Source organism: Etheostoma cragini, chromosome 24 (genome assembly GCF_013103735.1).
Source record: "Etheostoma cragini isolate CJK2018 chromosome 24, CSU_Ecrag_1.0, whole genome shotgun sequence".
NCBI lineage: Eukaryota > Metazoa > Chordata > Actinopteri > Perciformes > Percidae > Etheostoma > Etheostoma cragini.
The window spans coordinates 7,503,349-7,520,308 of record NC_048430.1 but is presented as its reverse complement, the minus strand read 5'-3'; the positions used below and the strand labels follow the sequence as shown (position 1 = coordinate 7,520,308).

The 16,960-nt window shown below is 39.7% G+C and overlaps 3 protein-coding genes across 3 annotated transcripts; all 3 read right to left on the bottom strand.

Annotated features, from left to right (window-relative positions):
• Window positions 1-6,376: 6,376 nt before the first annotated feature.
• On the bottom strand, window positions 6,377-8,624 carry LOC117939659 (gamma-crystallin S-1-like). The gene is made up of 3 exons (XM_034865139.1): window positions 8,454-8,624; window positions 8,069-8,311; window positions 6,377-6,720 (listed from the first exon to the last, which is right to left on the bottom strand). Exons 1-3 carry the CDS (start codon window positions 8,469-8,471, stop codon window positions 6,448-6,450), a joined length of 534 nt encoding a protein of 177 aa, XP_034721030.1. The 5' UTR covers window positions 8,472-8,624; the 3' UTR covers window positions 6,377-6,447.
• Window positions 8,625-10,773: 2,149 nt separating this feature from the next.
• Window positions 10,774-12,666, bottom strand: LOC117939657 (gamma-crystallin M2-like). Its single transcript, XM_034865135.1, has 3 exons — window positions 12,463-12,666; window positions 12,113-12,355; window positions 10,774-11,149 (listed from the first exon to the last, which is right to left on the bottom strand). Exons 1-3 carry the CDS (start codon window positions 12,469-12,471, stop codon window positions 10,874-10,876), a joined length of 528 nt encoding a protein of 175 aa, XP_034721026.1. The 5' UTR covers window positions 12,472-12,666; the 3' UTR covers window positions 10,774-10,873.
• A 1,527-nt stretch (window positions 12,667-14,193) lies between these two features.
• LOC117939649 (gamma-crystallin M3-like) lies at window positions 14,194-15,819 on the bottom strand. The gene is made up of 3 exons (XM_034865119.1): window positions 15,640-15,819; window positions 15,297-15,545; window positions 14,194-14,517 (listed from the first exon to the last, which is right to left on the bottom strand). The coding sequence occupies exons 1-3, from the start codon at window positions 15,652-15,654 to the stop codon at window positions 14,239-14,241; spliced, it is 543 nt and encodes a 180-aa protein (XP_034721010.1). The 5' UTR covers window positions 15,655-15,819; the 3' UTR covers window positions 14,194-14,238.
• Between the last annotated feature and the right edge of the window lie 1,141 nt (window positions 15,820-16,960).

The window sequence follows — 16,960 nt, the reverse complement described above, 5'->3', positions numbered from 1 at the left end:
ACCTCCTCCCCTTCCTGTTTGCATTATTATTTCATAAATGTCACTTCATTATTGTTAAGTTGACTGCGCATCTCCCTATGTTATTGGTCTAGCATTTTTGCCTTGTGTTCTGAATAAAAAGTATGAAGGGTAATCTAAAAGTTCTAGGTGTTTATACGGTTGATCTGTTTAACTTTTTCACTGTTTTTTTTTTTTACTTCAATAAATGCAACATATTTCCAAATGTCAAGATGTTGTGTTAAATATGTCAATTCAATTAAATTGTATTTATAGAGCACCAAATCACAACAGGTATCTCATTGCGCTTTTCATAAAAGAGCAGGTCTTGTGATTTCAATATTTTTTTCCATATTCGAGCGATTTTCCATCAGTCTGGCAGCACTGTTACTCATTAATGTAGATTGGATAAATCTTTGTCTTAATGTCACAAAAACTTCTTTTTTAAACACCACCATAGCAGGAAAAAAAAAAAAGTTGTATTAAGTGGTCAAACATGGCCGAGCTTAAAGTGTTCCAGTCTGCTGAAGATAGGGTGGCTGTAACAGATTTATAGGAAGGCAATTAAAGGAATAGTAGCACATTTTGAGAAATGTCCTTAACATATGGCTTTAAAAGGATAAAACAGGTTTAAGAATATAATCACTGTTTTGTGTGACAAAATAATCTCAACTCAAAATCATCTTTGTCTGAGCTTTTGACCACATCTCACAGTTTCCATGGCTGAATGGAGCTGGCTTACACGAGTAAGTGGGGCTTTCAGGCCAGATTGTCACACATATAGTTCTCAGAGTCAAGAATTAACTTTAGGGTTAAATTATTGTATGCATCAGAAATCATGTAGGCTATACATTACTTCAATAAAGTGGCTTTCTTTGCAAAAAGACTTGAAATTATCTGAATTTATTTCCTTAAATGCTTTTAAATCCAGATTAAGAGAACCTGAAATTAACTGTTTACATTGTAATTTTTTTTTTTAACTATCTCTGTTGTATAACTTTTAGAAATGTAATTGATTGTGTTTGTGCCTGCCTCTTGGCCAGGACTCCCTTGAAAAAGAGATTTCTAACCTCCATGGGACTCTCCTGGTTAAATAAATAAAAAATGAATTTAGGTTAGTAACTTCACAAGACTTCCAGTAGCATAGGTGATGGTAAAATAGGTTTAAACATTTTTATGATAATTAATTTCAAAGTCCTTCATCAGATTCAACTAAAAACCATTCCAACGCATGTTATTACTTCCTGCGTCATAAATTCAGTACAATTTAGAATAGTGAAAGATAAATTGTCTCATGCTTGTTAAATGATGATTACAACATACAAAAGTCACAAAGTCTTTTTTCCATAGACTGTATGTATATAAATATCAACATTAACAGACTTTTTCCCTTTGATGATAAAGCAGTGGGCTCAGTAAGTAAACACCCCCCCTTGTTACAACTGATTTTGTCGAAGAACACCACCCGTTCATTACAAGCAAAACCTGGTTTTAGATGTCTGGTTAATTTGCTTAAACACCACCGACACAAAATAAAATGATAGGACTCGTACTCGGTGTGTTTTAACCCTGCTAAGTTGACTACAAATAGAACAAAGACTAAAATGAACGATTTGTGAATGGAGTTTGGCGTGACGCACGTATCGTGGGACCTTGTTTTCTCTCAATGAGGTGAAACTTGATTCTCGCGGGGGGGGGGGAAGAGACACCAGCTCACCATTGAGAAATTTACCCCAGAGCACAGAAAAAGATTCCCGCTGCTGCTGAAGCTAACTACCAGGCCGTAAAGACCGCTGCTACATGCTGAAATACCGTGCTGAAGAGCGGACAGATGCGGGGAAATGGACGCAATGTTGCCTTTGATTTTCAGAAAATGGCGTTCGCCTCTTAACCCATATTTGCTCACAGCTAGCATAAAAACACGACGACGCGGTCGCTGTAAGAAAACAAAGCAAAAACAAGCCCACGTATGCATGCTAGTTACAAAAAAAATTATGAAGTGATATGATAACAATGCAGGACTCACTTGATACGTGAAGTTTCTTGTCAGTGTGAAAATGAACGCAGACTTCCTCCCCTACATCCCCTGCAGCTCCTCGTATCAATACTCGGCTGTGAATTTTACTCAATGAAGTGCTCTGACCGCTGGATCTGAAAGCACGAGCCCTATGCTGCCCTCCCATTGGTTAGAACACAAAGTCAGTCAAAGAGCGAGCCAATCGTCTTCAAGACTGCTCTTACGCCCGTCCCTTGTTTTTTTTATGAATGGCTGCGTTTCATTCATGGCTCCAAAGCTCTCTTAAAGAGCCAGAGCATCAATTCCATTCAATAAGTAGGAAAATAATTAAATCTGAACTAAATTCTCAGTTTACATGTATATCAACAAATAAAACAAACGTAAAAATAGCAATTAATAAACAGAATTACTTTATTACTATTACTACCACAAAGGCTACTATTAGGGAACAATTATTTGTTCAACTCACATATCAAATAATACCCTTTATTCTATTTTTATAAATGCAATTTACTAATGAAAACGTTATTGTTTTATTCGTTGTAGTTTACCAAATGTACTGATCAATATGATTTGGTACTACTACTACTACTACTACTACTACTACTACCACTACTACTACCACTACTACTACTACTACTGCTGCTGCTATTGTGGATAATATCATTCTTTATTATGATATAAACTTATAATATGAGTACTGCTTACATAATTTGTTGTTAAATAAATAAGTCATTATGTAATAATTTGAACATGAACATGAACTATTTTGATAATTAATCAATAGTTTAAGTCATATATCAAGCAAAATGCCATCATTCCCAGTTTTCCAGGTTCTCAAATGTGATGTTCACTATTTTTCTTGCATGTGATATGTTTAACAATTAATCGATTGAGCACTAATGGATTGTCAAGACGATCCTAAGTAACAGCCCTAAATAAGACACATTTATAATACTTCACATAAAAGGGGGATTGAGAAGAAATGGGCTGAAGAAGCTGCATCATCCTTTCACGTTTCATCACTTCATCATGGAGTTCATCTAGTCATGTTGTGGGCCTAGTGATATGCCAATAAATGCACCTTGGCCTCTAATAAAAAATATGCCCGCCATCTCACGAGGATGCTTTTGTCGAGGTGTAGAAATGCTGTCCTTCCTTTCCTTTTCCAAGCCACCAGAGACATCCAGGCAGTTGTGTAGCTGCTGCATGTTGGACATTTCTAATCCAGCGTCCCACATGACTGCTTCCAAGCCCATTCATCTCAGTGGGTGGTAGAACAGTTTCTCCACTTTTAATTCCCCTTTGATCTCTTTTCACTTCATTACCATTCGCTGCAGAGAGACCTTGCCACCTGATTACACCTTAAGTCTGGTATTTAGTGTATTCATTGGCCCGGCATTGAAGTTTTTGTACAGCGCCTCTTTGAGAACTGATGGTTCTTGAAAATCTGAGACACAAAAACACCATAAATCGCTGCAGTTATGATGACTTATGAACAGTTAACAAAAAGTTCAACAGTCAGCAGCAGCAGAACTCCCAGTGCAATGCAATGCTTCCCTTTTGAACGCTGTAATCGAAGAGCATGATCCATTGGGATGCACATACAACCTGTAGTCCAGTTATTGTTGCTCTGTGTTGTCTTGAGAAAGCTCTGTAGACAGCAACACCCTCTAAATACAGATTCAACCAGCATTTAAGTCTTCTGTGTGTTCTTTTTGGACATGCACCAAAAATGATGTTTTTTTAAACTTCGACTGTTCCACACACGCGAGTTAAAGAATGTTCTTGCACAGTAGACATAAAAGTCCCATTTGATGACTTCAGACTGAGTGACCTGTTCGGGTGCATGTTTTTTTCTTTTTCTTTTTCAGTTCTTAGAAATGGCTTCATCAGCAAAAGTAGATCTGGGTGTGATAATAGTTCCCGTTCAAACATCAGCTGCAGAGCTCAGCAGCTCTGTTACTGATTTGCAGCGTGTCCTGTTTACTCGGCCATCACACGCGCACTACCGTGTACACATCACATCTTTATGATTTTTATTCATCCGTTCTGGCAGATCAACAAGCACGATATAATCTAACACATCCTGCGTCAGGAAATGACACACTGCAGTCTTGGAGTTTCTTATCAAACGTGTCTGCAGGTTGTTTACGATGTCCTTTCCTCTGTTTCTTGCTGAAGGTCCATAAGAATATTCTCCTACAGTCTTTTTACTTGCTGACTTTTTTAAAATTATAATGCTACATAATAAGATACCATCTGTTTTGTCTTTTGGAAACACATACTTTTTCAATTCATTAGGGTTTTACACAGCAGTGCAATAGACATCAACATGACGCATGCAGAGCGCACACAGGAAGTGGCGCACCATTTGAAACATGTCATTTCCAGCACTTTGCACCATATGGAGGGAATTACTCTACAAGTCTTGCTCTTGCATGCGGTGTCCAACGGTCACGGAAACACACGGCCATGTGGACTGGGAGCTCCTGGCCCCCCCAACATGCGCATTATCTTATTCGCTTCTGGAAATACATAGTATTGCAATTCAGTAAGGTTTTAGAAAGTTACCAAATGGTGCCAACAAGTGGTGAGAGAGAAGAAGAAAAACCAAACCAAATGGGATACGGTGATGCTATAGTATATTTACAGTTTTGAGTCATACTCATAAGTTAATATCTCCTAATTACGTCTCTTATAGCTTTAGCTTTTGACTAGCTGTGAATATCAGGACTTTTAAGAATGGATTTTGACTTACAACAACTTAAGTAACACAAGCTATGATTGATTTAAGTTACATAGGTACTGCTAAATTATATTGTAAGGAATAACGTTGCCTCAGTACGGTAAAGCTTTTTTGTTTCACCCCTGACTTTACATCTACTTATTTATTTTCCTAATGAGCTTCCATGAAGAGTCCACATTGTCCTGAAAGCTCTGTCCTGTGTCCTGAAGCTCCAGCACCGCCAGGTGGCTCTTACTGTACGCCTGCATCTCCTCCACTCATTAACTCACATGTTAATGTGGCTGTAACATTAACCCAATAAATAAGATAAGATAGACTTTATTAATCCCACACTGGGGAAATTCTTCTGCTACAACAGCTCAAAAGATTTGTATTTTCACACAAATCAGAACAACACAAATTAAGTAGACATAGGAGAAAAAGTGTATGTAAAGTATAAGAAATATATGTATTTTTTAAAATTTATAATAGTAACAATAATAATACAAACACATTTACACATTAAACCCCCTTGTGTAAACAGAGACATAAATAGTGATGAATAAACACTCATACGAACCATTTTTCTGATTAAGAGGTAATTCACTCTTGATATTATAAATATTGTTTGCTATTGTCAATGCAGGGCTTCAACTTTTTTCCCCCCAAATTTTTATATTGCAGTATTTCTACTTTTACTTAGAGAGATCTGAATAAGTCTCCCGCCACTGTCACTTTTTACCAAGCCTTCAAGTCTTCAGTTGTGATTGTTTATTAGTAGTAATTGGGGTCACACGTTTCTCACCTTATGATAAGCCAACAGCAAAAGTTAGTTTCTATAATTAAAAACATTAACGCATTAATGAAGGCATTCTTTCTACAGTAATACATCAAGTCTTAAATTGTAAATGTCGATGAGATGTAAAATGGAGTTAAGTCCAGATACCCTGCAGGACTTTTACAAAATAAAGGTCAAACAATCCATTGCAGAAGTTTACTTTAATAACTAGAGCTAAAAAGACAAAGCAAGTGCAGCAGGTGGCATTGTCTGTCCAAAAGTGGCTTGTGTCTAACACACTGTATCTTTTTGTTGTTGTTGTGACCAGCTGGCTGATGGATTTCTGCTGTACTGTTCTCTGGCACAGGCTGCCATCTGCAGAACAATGGCTGCTTACATACCACGGGTCCCCGTGGGTGAACACTCTAATCATCAGTGTGGGCTTTAGCAGGCGGGTGGCTCATTAGCCACCAGATGTTAGCACCCACTGCTCAGCTAATAAAACTACAGGCATCCAATTCCCAGCCGGTCTAACGCAAATGACACAATATTGATAATTTCCATGACTAATGGAGGAAATATTCATGTCCCCCTGAAGATGGATCACATTGTTTTTGGTTAGTCTCTAATCTTTCGTCCATTACACCCAAAGCAGGCCAAGTTTTTTACTTTAAATCAAGGAATTTGTAATGTGATGCTCCCCAGAGGATGGACTCTAGTTATGCACGCTGTTATGTGCATGTTCAAAACTGTGTCGCAAAATGTTACTTGTTCTCTCTTTGTGCAGTTTTGTCTTTACCTATGTTTTTATTTGGCAATCCCGGAAACAAAAAAAATTCACTCCCATCTGTTCTGCTGCAGTTTGTGTGCTTTTATTTGCAGGTGAGTTCAGGGTAACGGGTGGAGGAAGGTGAGAAACAGGAAGGTTTATGTCTCCACAACACGTCTAATGGAGCCCACAGATGGATGCTGGGCCCCCCAGTCTGGGTGCCGTCTATATTCGCCCTTCTCCAGCAGGTACTGGCGCCCCCTGTAGTTGGGGTGCTCATAGAAGACCCAGCTGCCGTCCTGGACGTGAGCAGAGCGAATGTCTCGATGGCGCCAGTGGTCCAGCAGGTTGGGCAGGTCCTCGCTCAACTCCAACATCTGGCCGTTGAAGTCTGCATGCTCGTAGATGCGGATCTTGTGCCCGCTAGAAAGCTTGAACATTCAACAAGCCAAACATGACATGCTAATTAGTGAGCTTCCTACTTCTGTCCTGGTGGACAGGTTTTTGGACCTTGGACAGTGCCTGGCTAAGCTAAGCTAACCATCTTATGGCTGTAGCTTCAAATTTAACCCTCATGTTGTCCTCGGGTCAAACTAACCCGTTTTTCTATATCAATGTTCTTTTAACTACCCAAACTTAACACCATTGATTCCACACAACGCTCTTTGGCAAGTACAAATCTCTACTTTCATTCCTTTTGGGCCATCTTGTTCAATTTTACAGCATTTGAAAAAAAATTGAAGTGTTTTTGAAATAGTATTGAGTAAAAGTTGACATGTTCCAGACTGTGATTAACCATCAACATACGTTCCCTTCATTTTAGTCAAAATCACTGCTTTTTTAACTCAAACATTAGGTATAATTTCCAATAAATGAGGTTTGTTGAACGTAAATTCTAAAAGTAACTAGAAAACTAAAGTTAATAAGTTAGTGTTATGTAGTGTTGAAAACATAAAAATAAGTGACAAAAATGTGTTGAAAAACATGACAAAAATCCATGAAAAAGTTAAATATGTTGACAAAAAAAACGCAACAAAATTGTTGATTTTCAATTTTTACGCGGGAAGACAACACAAGGAGACAGACATAAGAGAGTTATTAATCATGTACCTAACTCCTAATGTATTTCCTGCATGTTGAACGATTTCTAATAACTTCCCATGGGTCATTAGTAAATATATATTTTATATTCACACAGACAGCCTTCTGTAGTAAATTGTACATTTTGCAACATCCTTGTACAATTAATTAAGGGTTTTTCCTAACATAATTAGGCTTAGGCATCAAACCCAAGCCGTTTTGGGCACCTTTTGTCAGATCTAAAGATTGTAGTTGGCCCACAGCAGACTTCTTGGCAAGTTTTGTCTTCAGGTCTTTTGAGTGTTATTTACGTATTATCTGCTCTAGCTTTTTTAGAGATACATGAACCTAGGAAAAACCCTGCAAGCAGCAAATCCAAATTCACTGAAAAACCAAGTTCTACAACTCTAAGACTAGACTACTACTAGACTAAAACTAGGACGTTTTGTTACAGTATAGAATAAGATAAATACAGCACTATATTATGTAATGTAGGTATAATGGTAAGTTGCATTGCTGTTAATGGGTGAAACAAGAACATAATTGGAACCAGGACACCCAGAATAGCAGCCTATTGGACATAAAGAAACCAGCTTCATGCTTGGTCTGAAATCAATGTTCATATTCAACTATCTTGGAGGTTCATAAGTGACACAAACATTTCTAGCCTTGGCCCAAAAGCAGTTTTCCATAACTTACGTGTCTGATGAGCCGACAGGAGCGGATGGTGTCGTTGAAGCCGTTCCAGCTCTGGTAGTTGGGGTACTCCCCTCTGTTGAGGACGTACTGGTAGCCCTTGTATTGGGGTCTCTCATAAATGACCCAAGCCCCGCTCTCCACCCGGATGGAGTTACATCGCTGGAAGTGGGTGCTGAGCTCATGGCAGTCACCGCTGCATTCATAGTGATGACCCTTGAAGTTCTTTTCCTCATAAAAGAAAATCTGCACACCGGGATTGTGTGTTAGAACATCCACTCGTAGAAATGACACCAAAGCTAAGCTCTTTGAATGGTATGTGCCACCATTTAGCAATTAGCATGAGGTGCATCATGTAATGTTGTTACAGTCCAGTTACAGTACTCACCTTGCCTGTGTGCTCCATAGTCACCTTATGTCTCTCCTCACCCTATCAAATCAAAGCCCCTCATTCACACTGCATTACTGGTGGTCCACGTTCATATAAAGGCTGATGAAATGCACTGCCAGGAGAAGCATTGTCATTCAAATGAGCTCTCCATTAACGTTGGCACATTAGCTGATGCTGCAATTGTTTCAAAGCACATGGCGTCTGATTGATTGCTCCTGTGGCGATGCAGAATGCTGTCACGGTGTTTTACTATGTCATGCTGTAGTATTGTTTTATATAGTTAAACCGTGTTTATATTCACTCATATTGCATAGTTCATTTTGCATATACTTTACTCACTGACAATTAGGGGGGAATTCTCTGGGTGGGGAAGCAGAGAAAGGGGAGGTAACCTTGCCCCTTATGAGGTCATGATTCCAGATCGGCCCATGTGAGCTTTCATTTTATCAAAGGCAGAGCAGGATACCCAGGGCTCGGTTTACACATGTCATCATTTCTAGCCACTGGGGGACCATAGGCAGGCTGGGGGAACTCATGTTAATGTTAAAAAATATGAAGTGACATTTTCATGCCATGGGACCTTTAAGGCTGTCAAGTGGCTTTTAGGTGGGTTTTTATAAAATGTTTAGTTTGCTCACATTTATCTATAAAACTAATGTCTATGTTGATCTACATTCAATATCTGGCACTAAATATGTGAAATGTACCTTCATAATAGTGAATTGGTGCGCTATGTAAAACAAAGCAACCACCTCCAATATTCTCTTTATACAGAACAAGAACAATAAAACTAAGCACATGGTTCGCTTTGTGTGAACTGGATTATTCAATCAGCGATTCAAATATTTATCCAGGCTTATCACATTGTTCTGAAGCAGTGAATCCTGTTTGCCTAAACAATGCGAACTCAAAGTGCAAAGCATCCCAAAGCCACTGGATGCAGCAACGCGGGCCGACAAAAACAGGGGCGCTGCCGTAGATCTGGTCTGATGTGAAACGCTTTGAGCTGAGTCAGTGACACGGCGGGAAGGCTCCAGAGACTTAACAGGAGTTGTGTATTTTACACACGGCATAACTGAGTCATATCAAACAAGGTGCACTTTTGACCTCTGAAATAGTGTTTTTATGGACATGATGTAATACTCTGTAAAATCAACCAAAAAAAAACGCTGAACAAATATACCTACACATCTGCCAACAATACTGACTAATTAAAGTATTGTTAATGAGCATTAACAGTCTAACAGTAAATTCACATTGTGGAAACTGATTGGCAATCTGTATTAAAATGATCTGTCCATTTATAAGTATCATTACAACATTTACCTCAGATATTTCTAGTCCCCAGAAGATGAATCCTAAATTATGTAGTGAGCCACCTGACATTTCCTGTCGTGCTGCCATCACAAAAAATGAAAATCTCAAGGTGGAGTTTATATGGCACCACCCTCAGGTAAAAGGTAACATTTTTGAACTGGTAGGGATGAAAGAATACTGTAGGTGAATCAACACTTCAACACTGAACGATGCAGCTACGAGTGCAGGGATTTAGATATGTAGCTTTTTCATTGTAATGAAACACAGCGGACTTACTGTACATACACGTGTGATCTCTTAATTGTTGTAGAGTAGCCACGGGAGGTATTTAATTACTGTTTTAATTCCTGCATTCTTCTCTTGTAGGAGTTAAAGCATTGAAATGAGGTGCAGTATTGTTTGGAATGAGAACACTTGGTCATATTTCATCATATTTGATCCTGACTGCTTTATTATTGCATTGTCTGACGTTATCAAGCCCTTACCTCATTGTCAGAATTTACTGCCATTATCTTTATTAGGCCTACTTTTACTTCTTTATCCTATTCTTTAATCTTTGTTCTGCTCTCTTTTTTTTAACAAGGTAGAGTGGAATGCATCTATGATGAAACTGACTAACAATCGACTGGCGATAATGAGACATTTAAAAGGGTCCACCACTTTATCTTGTTGATGTCAATTTACTAGTTTGAGTTTAGAGACTGCAAATTTATAACAGGAAAGCGTGTGTTACAATCTGCAGACATGGAGTTTAAGAGGTGTACCAAGCAGGGAAAGTCTAAATAAAGAAGCTGCAGAGTTGCATTATGGGAGGGATGCCTATTTTTAACTTTGTCACTTGCAAGTTCGCCTAAATCCGCGTAGTAACCCGTCAAGTTGTGTTTATGAGAAAACAATGTTTTAGCATTTACTTTCTCAAATGATGTGATCATTTATGTCCATTATTGCAAACTAGTGGTCTTGCATGGGACGTTTTTTACAAAAAACTACATAAGAACAGTCAGCGTTTTGATTTCTCATTTATTGATGGTGTTGTGTGAGCGTGGCCATTTGGAAAGGTCTGGATCCCTTTCCTGGTCAAGGCTGAAGCTGAGGTAGGGTTAAAACTCTGTGATCCTGCGGAAGGAGCCGACACCAGGCAAGGCTGCCCCCCAGTCGCCGTGCTGCCGGTACTCGCCTCGCTCCAGGAGGTACTGGTGCCCCCTGTAGTTGGGGAGGTCGTAGAACACCCAGGCGCCATCGGTCACCACGCAGGAGTAAGCCTCGCGCATCTTGTAGGTGTCATACACCGAAGGACAGTCATCGGAGCACTCCACCACCTGCCCTCCGAAGTCCGGCCTCTTGTACAGCCTCAGCTTCCACGCACTGCCATACGCCTAAAAACACAAGAGAAAAGAAGAGGAACTGAGGTTCGATCCCCAGCCCTGTTACTGGTCCAATGAGATGATCCATTTGTTCTGGGAAACACACAGGAATATCGAGTGAAAGGCTACATTTGGCCCAAAACACTGATTGCCAAATATGATATAAACCCACAAAAACGTTGATCTTTAAGTGGAATTAATACATTTATTCTGTATCTTTTTAATTTGTGCTAATTGTTTGGGCACCACATTTGTTATCCATATATAAGCCTCATTTTCTTTAGAATTATTTAAACGTGGCATGCAAGTTTATGGTTATTATAAGTCTCTTTAAAGCTGTATTTAACTCTACAAGAAGTCACACATGTTTTGTGTTGTGGTTGATGTGTTAGGGAACCATTGCCAGTTCTTACAACCAGCAGACATTTGGAGTTGCATTTCCGGCCTTTGGGTGAATTTAAGTTCAATTTTCACTCTCCTTTTTAGCTTAGTTTGGTCTCCAGCAGCTCCTGAGCAAAGAAACCCTTTAGATGTTAAAAGCTCCGCCATTTATAGCAGCTGTTTGCTGTGTCTGTCTGTCTTGGGTGCGATGCATGTAGCAGTTCATCTGGACGCTGAGAGACTGAGACAAAATACATACGATATGGTGCCTAAAATCAGAGACAATGGGCAGAGACACTAGAGTTAAGGTGAACTGCGGTTATCTATGGGGAGAGATGAAAAACCCCTTTGACATTAGTCACTTGGCCCATTGTAAATATAAAACTATAAGTGTAGCGTGGACATTTAGCCATGTTTTTCAGCTTGTATTCCCCTTTAACGTCTTTTTTTGCCAACTTATACTGCCAAATACTTGTATTGTCTGCCCATTTAGTCTGTTGTGTTCCCAGAGCTGAGTCCTGCTCTGTTGACTGCCCAAACACTATATCAAACCTTAAATCCTCTATTCTATTAGACCCGAATGAAGACTCTTACGTTCTTTATGGGGCGGCAGGATTTCACGTTTTCGCTGAAGGCCATCCATTGCTGGCTGTCTGCGTACTCCCCCGGGCTGAGGATGTACTGGAAACCCTTGTAGTTGGGTCTCTCATAGATCACCCACACACCGCTCTCCACCCTGATGGAGCTGCAGAGGCTGAAGTACGTGTGCAGGTCGGGACATTCGCTACTGCAGTTATAGCAGCGGCCCTGGAATTTCTTCTCCTCGAAAAATGTGATCTGTGGCAAAAGAGAAAAAACCTTTACTTATAGGGAGTATTTACTGAACATAAATATCTTTAAAGGAATTTTAAAAAGCACACGAGCTGTAGTAGGTATTGTCTTACCTTCCCCATCTGAATGCACTGTAAACCTCATTCTCTGCTGCAGCCCCATCAAAGTATTTATTGATTAACAAAATGTGCAGAGTGCGGCAAGTCTTTGATACCCAAATGAGGTAGATTTACATATCAGCAAAATGGCTTGGTGCTGTTTGATTTGGCTTTTGTTCCAGTCTGATGGGGACTCTGTATCAAACACATGCTGGAACAGTGAAAGCAGAGGGTCAGTGCAACAGTGACTCGGCTACGGTAAATGATCTCCTGTGTGTTCACAACGAGGTGCAAAAGATAACATTACAACAAGCATGCAGCAAAATCAGACAATAAAAAGACAATAAAAAGACACGCGGACCAGAGGAGCCTATGTCTACATCTACAGGTGTTACACCAAAGAGTTGTACGTTAGCCAGTTAAAAGGAAGCAGGAGGAGATTTTTATTTAGAGAATATTCATGTTTTGTGGTTATTATGGCTGACACTGGGGCAGGATCCGCAAAGACAGAAAATAAGAATTGACCGGAAAACTAAATAAAAGCTAAAAAGGGACAGCACGGGTGAAAACACGAGTCAAACTTGGACAGTCATTCAACAGATTGAGATTGGAAGTCTTCCTCTTAGACAGGTATGTACAACGTCTGTTACATTTAGGAAATACGTTGTGAGACGCAATCAAATACCTCACCATTGTCATGTGACAGTTTTTAATCTTGCATAGCCACAAATAGATACATTACCTAAACACCATCTTTCCTGCACTTGCTTGCCAGATCAAGGTCTTTACGACACAAGGCGGTGGTGCTCTATCGCTTTTGTCCACACAGGCTGTCCAAAATCAAAGTTCCATGTAGTTACTGTAAACAATGTCTACAATCTTTGCCAGACCTTCCTCCACAGCGCTGTGAAGAAAGGTCTGGCTAGTCCACAAAGCATTCTAGGATGGGAGAAAAACATGCTCTGGTTTATTGGCATTTCTTTAAACCAATCACAATGGACTTGGACCTGAAAAAGACGATTTGCCTCTGCAAAACAGCCTCGGAGAGGATCTTGTTTTGATAGTCTAGCTAGCTGTCTGGGTTTACCCTGCAGAGATCTGAGGAGCAGGTAACCCTAGTCCTCAGAAATCCACCAGAGGTTAAAATGCCAAGACAAAGGAAGCCCAAGGCAACGGCTATCCGGCCTAAATGAGTGAAATCCGATGGAATTTCCATCGGCATTTGAGCAATCCCGAAAGAGGAACATCATGGATATAGACTACAGCCATTCATTATTTCTCTGTTGTCAGGTTGTCAAGGTGAGTTGGCATGAAATCCCCAGTTTTAAATGTTCACATCCACTGGATTGTAGAATTTTCTTAAAGATAATAATGAAAAATGTCTCTGCATTTCTTTCAGCATTAGAGTAAACCTTAACTCTTGTAGTCTTCACGTCAAAACTGAAAATCAACGCTTTTATTGAAGCGTTTTCTCAATGTTTCTCAACTTTTTCCCTTGTTTTTGTCCCTTGACAACACTTGACACGTTTCTCACTTTTTTTAATGTTTTCAACACTACGTAACACTAACTTCTTATCTAGTTTTACAGTTATTTTTGGAATTTATGGTCAATAAACCAAACTGTTAGGAAACCAATAAGTAACTAAATTAATAAAGATAATAAAGGTGCTCTAAGAGATGGAGACACTATTGATTTTTAAAACAATTGTCATTTTTCACCAAATAACAGGCCAAGCATAAGAAACATTGGATTCCAGCATGTTTTTATTTTTCCTCCCAGTACATTTGGAGTTAACAGGAGTCCATGATGCGCCTTATGGAGCTGAACCTCGTCATGTTGCTCATCGCCATCTCCCTGAGGTTCCTGTACTCTCCTGGCCTCAGGTACAGCATCTTGCCTCTGTAGCTGGGCTGCTCGAACATGAGCCAGTGGCCGTCTATCACGTTGCACGACTGGCAGTCAGACATCCGGAAACGATCCATCATGTTGTCACAGTCGTCCGTCAGCTCGTGCATCTGGCCTCCAAAGTTCTCCTTTTCATAGATCCTCATTCTGAAGGGTCCCCTGTGCTGCAGATGAAGAAAAAACATGGAAGGGACTGAGGACTTCTGAGCCTAAAAGAAACCCAACCTTAAGATATACACATTAGTGGTTTTACACTGGTGCGATACGACTGGTGTGGGAAGAGGATGGCCGTGGTTACCTTGGGATCTCGAGATTGATCCCATTGTCTCCATGATAACATGTTCCATCTCGTGATCGTAAACGCTTTTACAATATTCATTTGGTAAAACTAGACCATGTTTAAAACTGCCCTGGCCACATTAATATTCCCATCAACCACATAGCGGGTATGCAAATACCAATGATGACAACTCTGGGCAGAATCACTCCATCTTTGGGATCTGAAAAAACTGAGAAAACAGTGTCCGCTCAAGGTCCACCTACTTGCTTTTCCAGGAGCTTTTAGCCGAATGTCTCAGCCTTGTAACCTGCTCAGGAGTATCACTTAGTCAAAGATTGTCACTTTGCTGATTACGTGATTCCACCTGTGCAGGTTCCATTTGTTGAAGAAGGCTGTGAGATACCGTTGATTGTTAGTAAGTGGACCTTGAGATGAGAATATTTTATGATGTGTTGTCCTACAAGCCTTTTGCAATTGCTCAACTTCCAAATTTGTTCTGAGGGCCAATAGAAAAGCAGCTTTTAAGTGTCCTCTCAGCTCAGTCACTTTACAGAATCCTCTTTGGGAGATTATTTACTTTAGTTTTAGTTGCAATGTAAAGGAATCGTTCTTGTAATTTGTGGTGTGCCTGGGCTCTAACGCAGCTAAGCGTGGTAAACCTACCATGGGGATCAAGCGACTGGACCTGATGCAGTCACTCATACTCATTCCCATCAGGCGCTGGTTGTCTGGGTATTCGCCCCTCCTCACCAGCATCTGATGGCCCGTGAAATTGGGCTTCTCGTAGACCATGAAGAGGCCACTCTCCACCCTGCAGGAGTTGCACCTGCTCAGGTAGGAGGTGAGCTCGGGGCAGTCACTGCTGGTCTCATATGAGCGACCCTGGAAGTTCCGGTCCTCATAGAATATGATCTGCAAAAAAATGTGATAGATTAGCATTTTGTCTGTACGTTTTTATCTGAATTGTTTTTTTTTTCTGTTATTGTGTCACAGATGTTTAACTTACCCTTCCCATGGCCATGATCTTTGGGAGCTAATTTCAAATGCACTGCTTCAACATCGACCCTTTTCCCTTTTTATACATTGCACAGCCGTAGTATTTCCACATGGCTTGTGCTGAAAGCTTTGACTCATCACTCTATATTGTGGCAGAGTGCAGCACTATACGGTGGCAGACTGTACTGTATGTCAGAATCTGCAATAGTTAGTTATATTAAATATTTGGTTTTATACGTGCTTCCAGAAACTTGAACTATGCAATTCACATCTTGTCTGTAGAAATCTACGTGGAGTGATTGATGATGTGATCCGAAGAAGTGTCTTAAATTTACGGTTACAATTAAAGCAATCAGCAAATGCCACAAAACAAAAGCTCTGGCCTTCTAGCATTTGAAAACTAGACTCAAAACCAAACCAAGAAGACATAAGACAAGTTTAGTTTTCTGTGAGTCCACTTATATTACAATATGATTCAAGGTTCTTATAGAATCTTTGACCAACAGCGCGGAAAAACAACTGCCCTCACCAGTTTTAAATTTGGAAGGTACTTTGGAATGTACTAGGTCAATTTCATGGAAATCTGCATTTTATATTTTGAGATATCTTGTGTACAAAGCTGTCCTAAGGGGGGTGGTAGAGGGAGGACACCAATGGGACTGCCTATAATAGGAAGGTTTCATCCTCTGAGGAGCATGAATGTGTTCAGAAAATGTAATAGTGATCTGCTTATTACATTTTGCCTAAGTGGACATTTTGGCCTCATAATGACACACAAGGAAGGATAAGCAGGTCACAAAAGATATTGGGATTCTTCTTTTGGGCAACAAGATGTTTTGCATGCAGAGATTATGTCAATTTGGTGGTAATCACAGCATATTAGAACAAATATATGTCTCCTAGTGAGGAACGCTGTTTACTTCTTGTGTTACTTTTACTTAACAAGACCATTGCAATATTAATTTTAACATAATGAAACGTGTTTAAGGTATGTCAATGACGACCTTAGTGAATGTTAGTTAAACAGCATTATCTACCATAATCAAAAGTTTCAGTTACTTGCCAAGTTGCCAAGATAGGCTGTAGCAGTATTAAACTGAGTTTTATTTATTCATTTGTAAAAGAAGAATTATGATAGGTCCGACTTCAAAAGTTGCATATTTTTTCTTTAAATCAAAGCATTTCATTTAATCTTGCATCTATCTACATGTCAATCTGTTGTATAACGTTATCTAAACAAATGTGTCTGATAATGAAAATGCACAAGAAAACAAAAGTAATGCAATAACCAGAGTTTGCTTTGTCACTGGGAAATCTGCACCAATACGGTT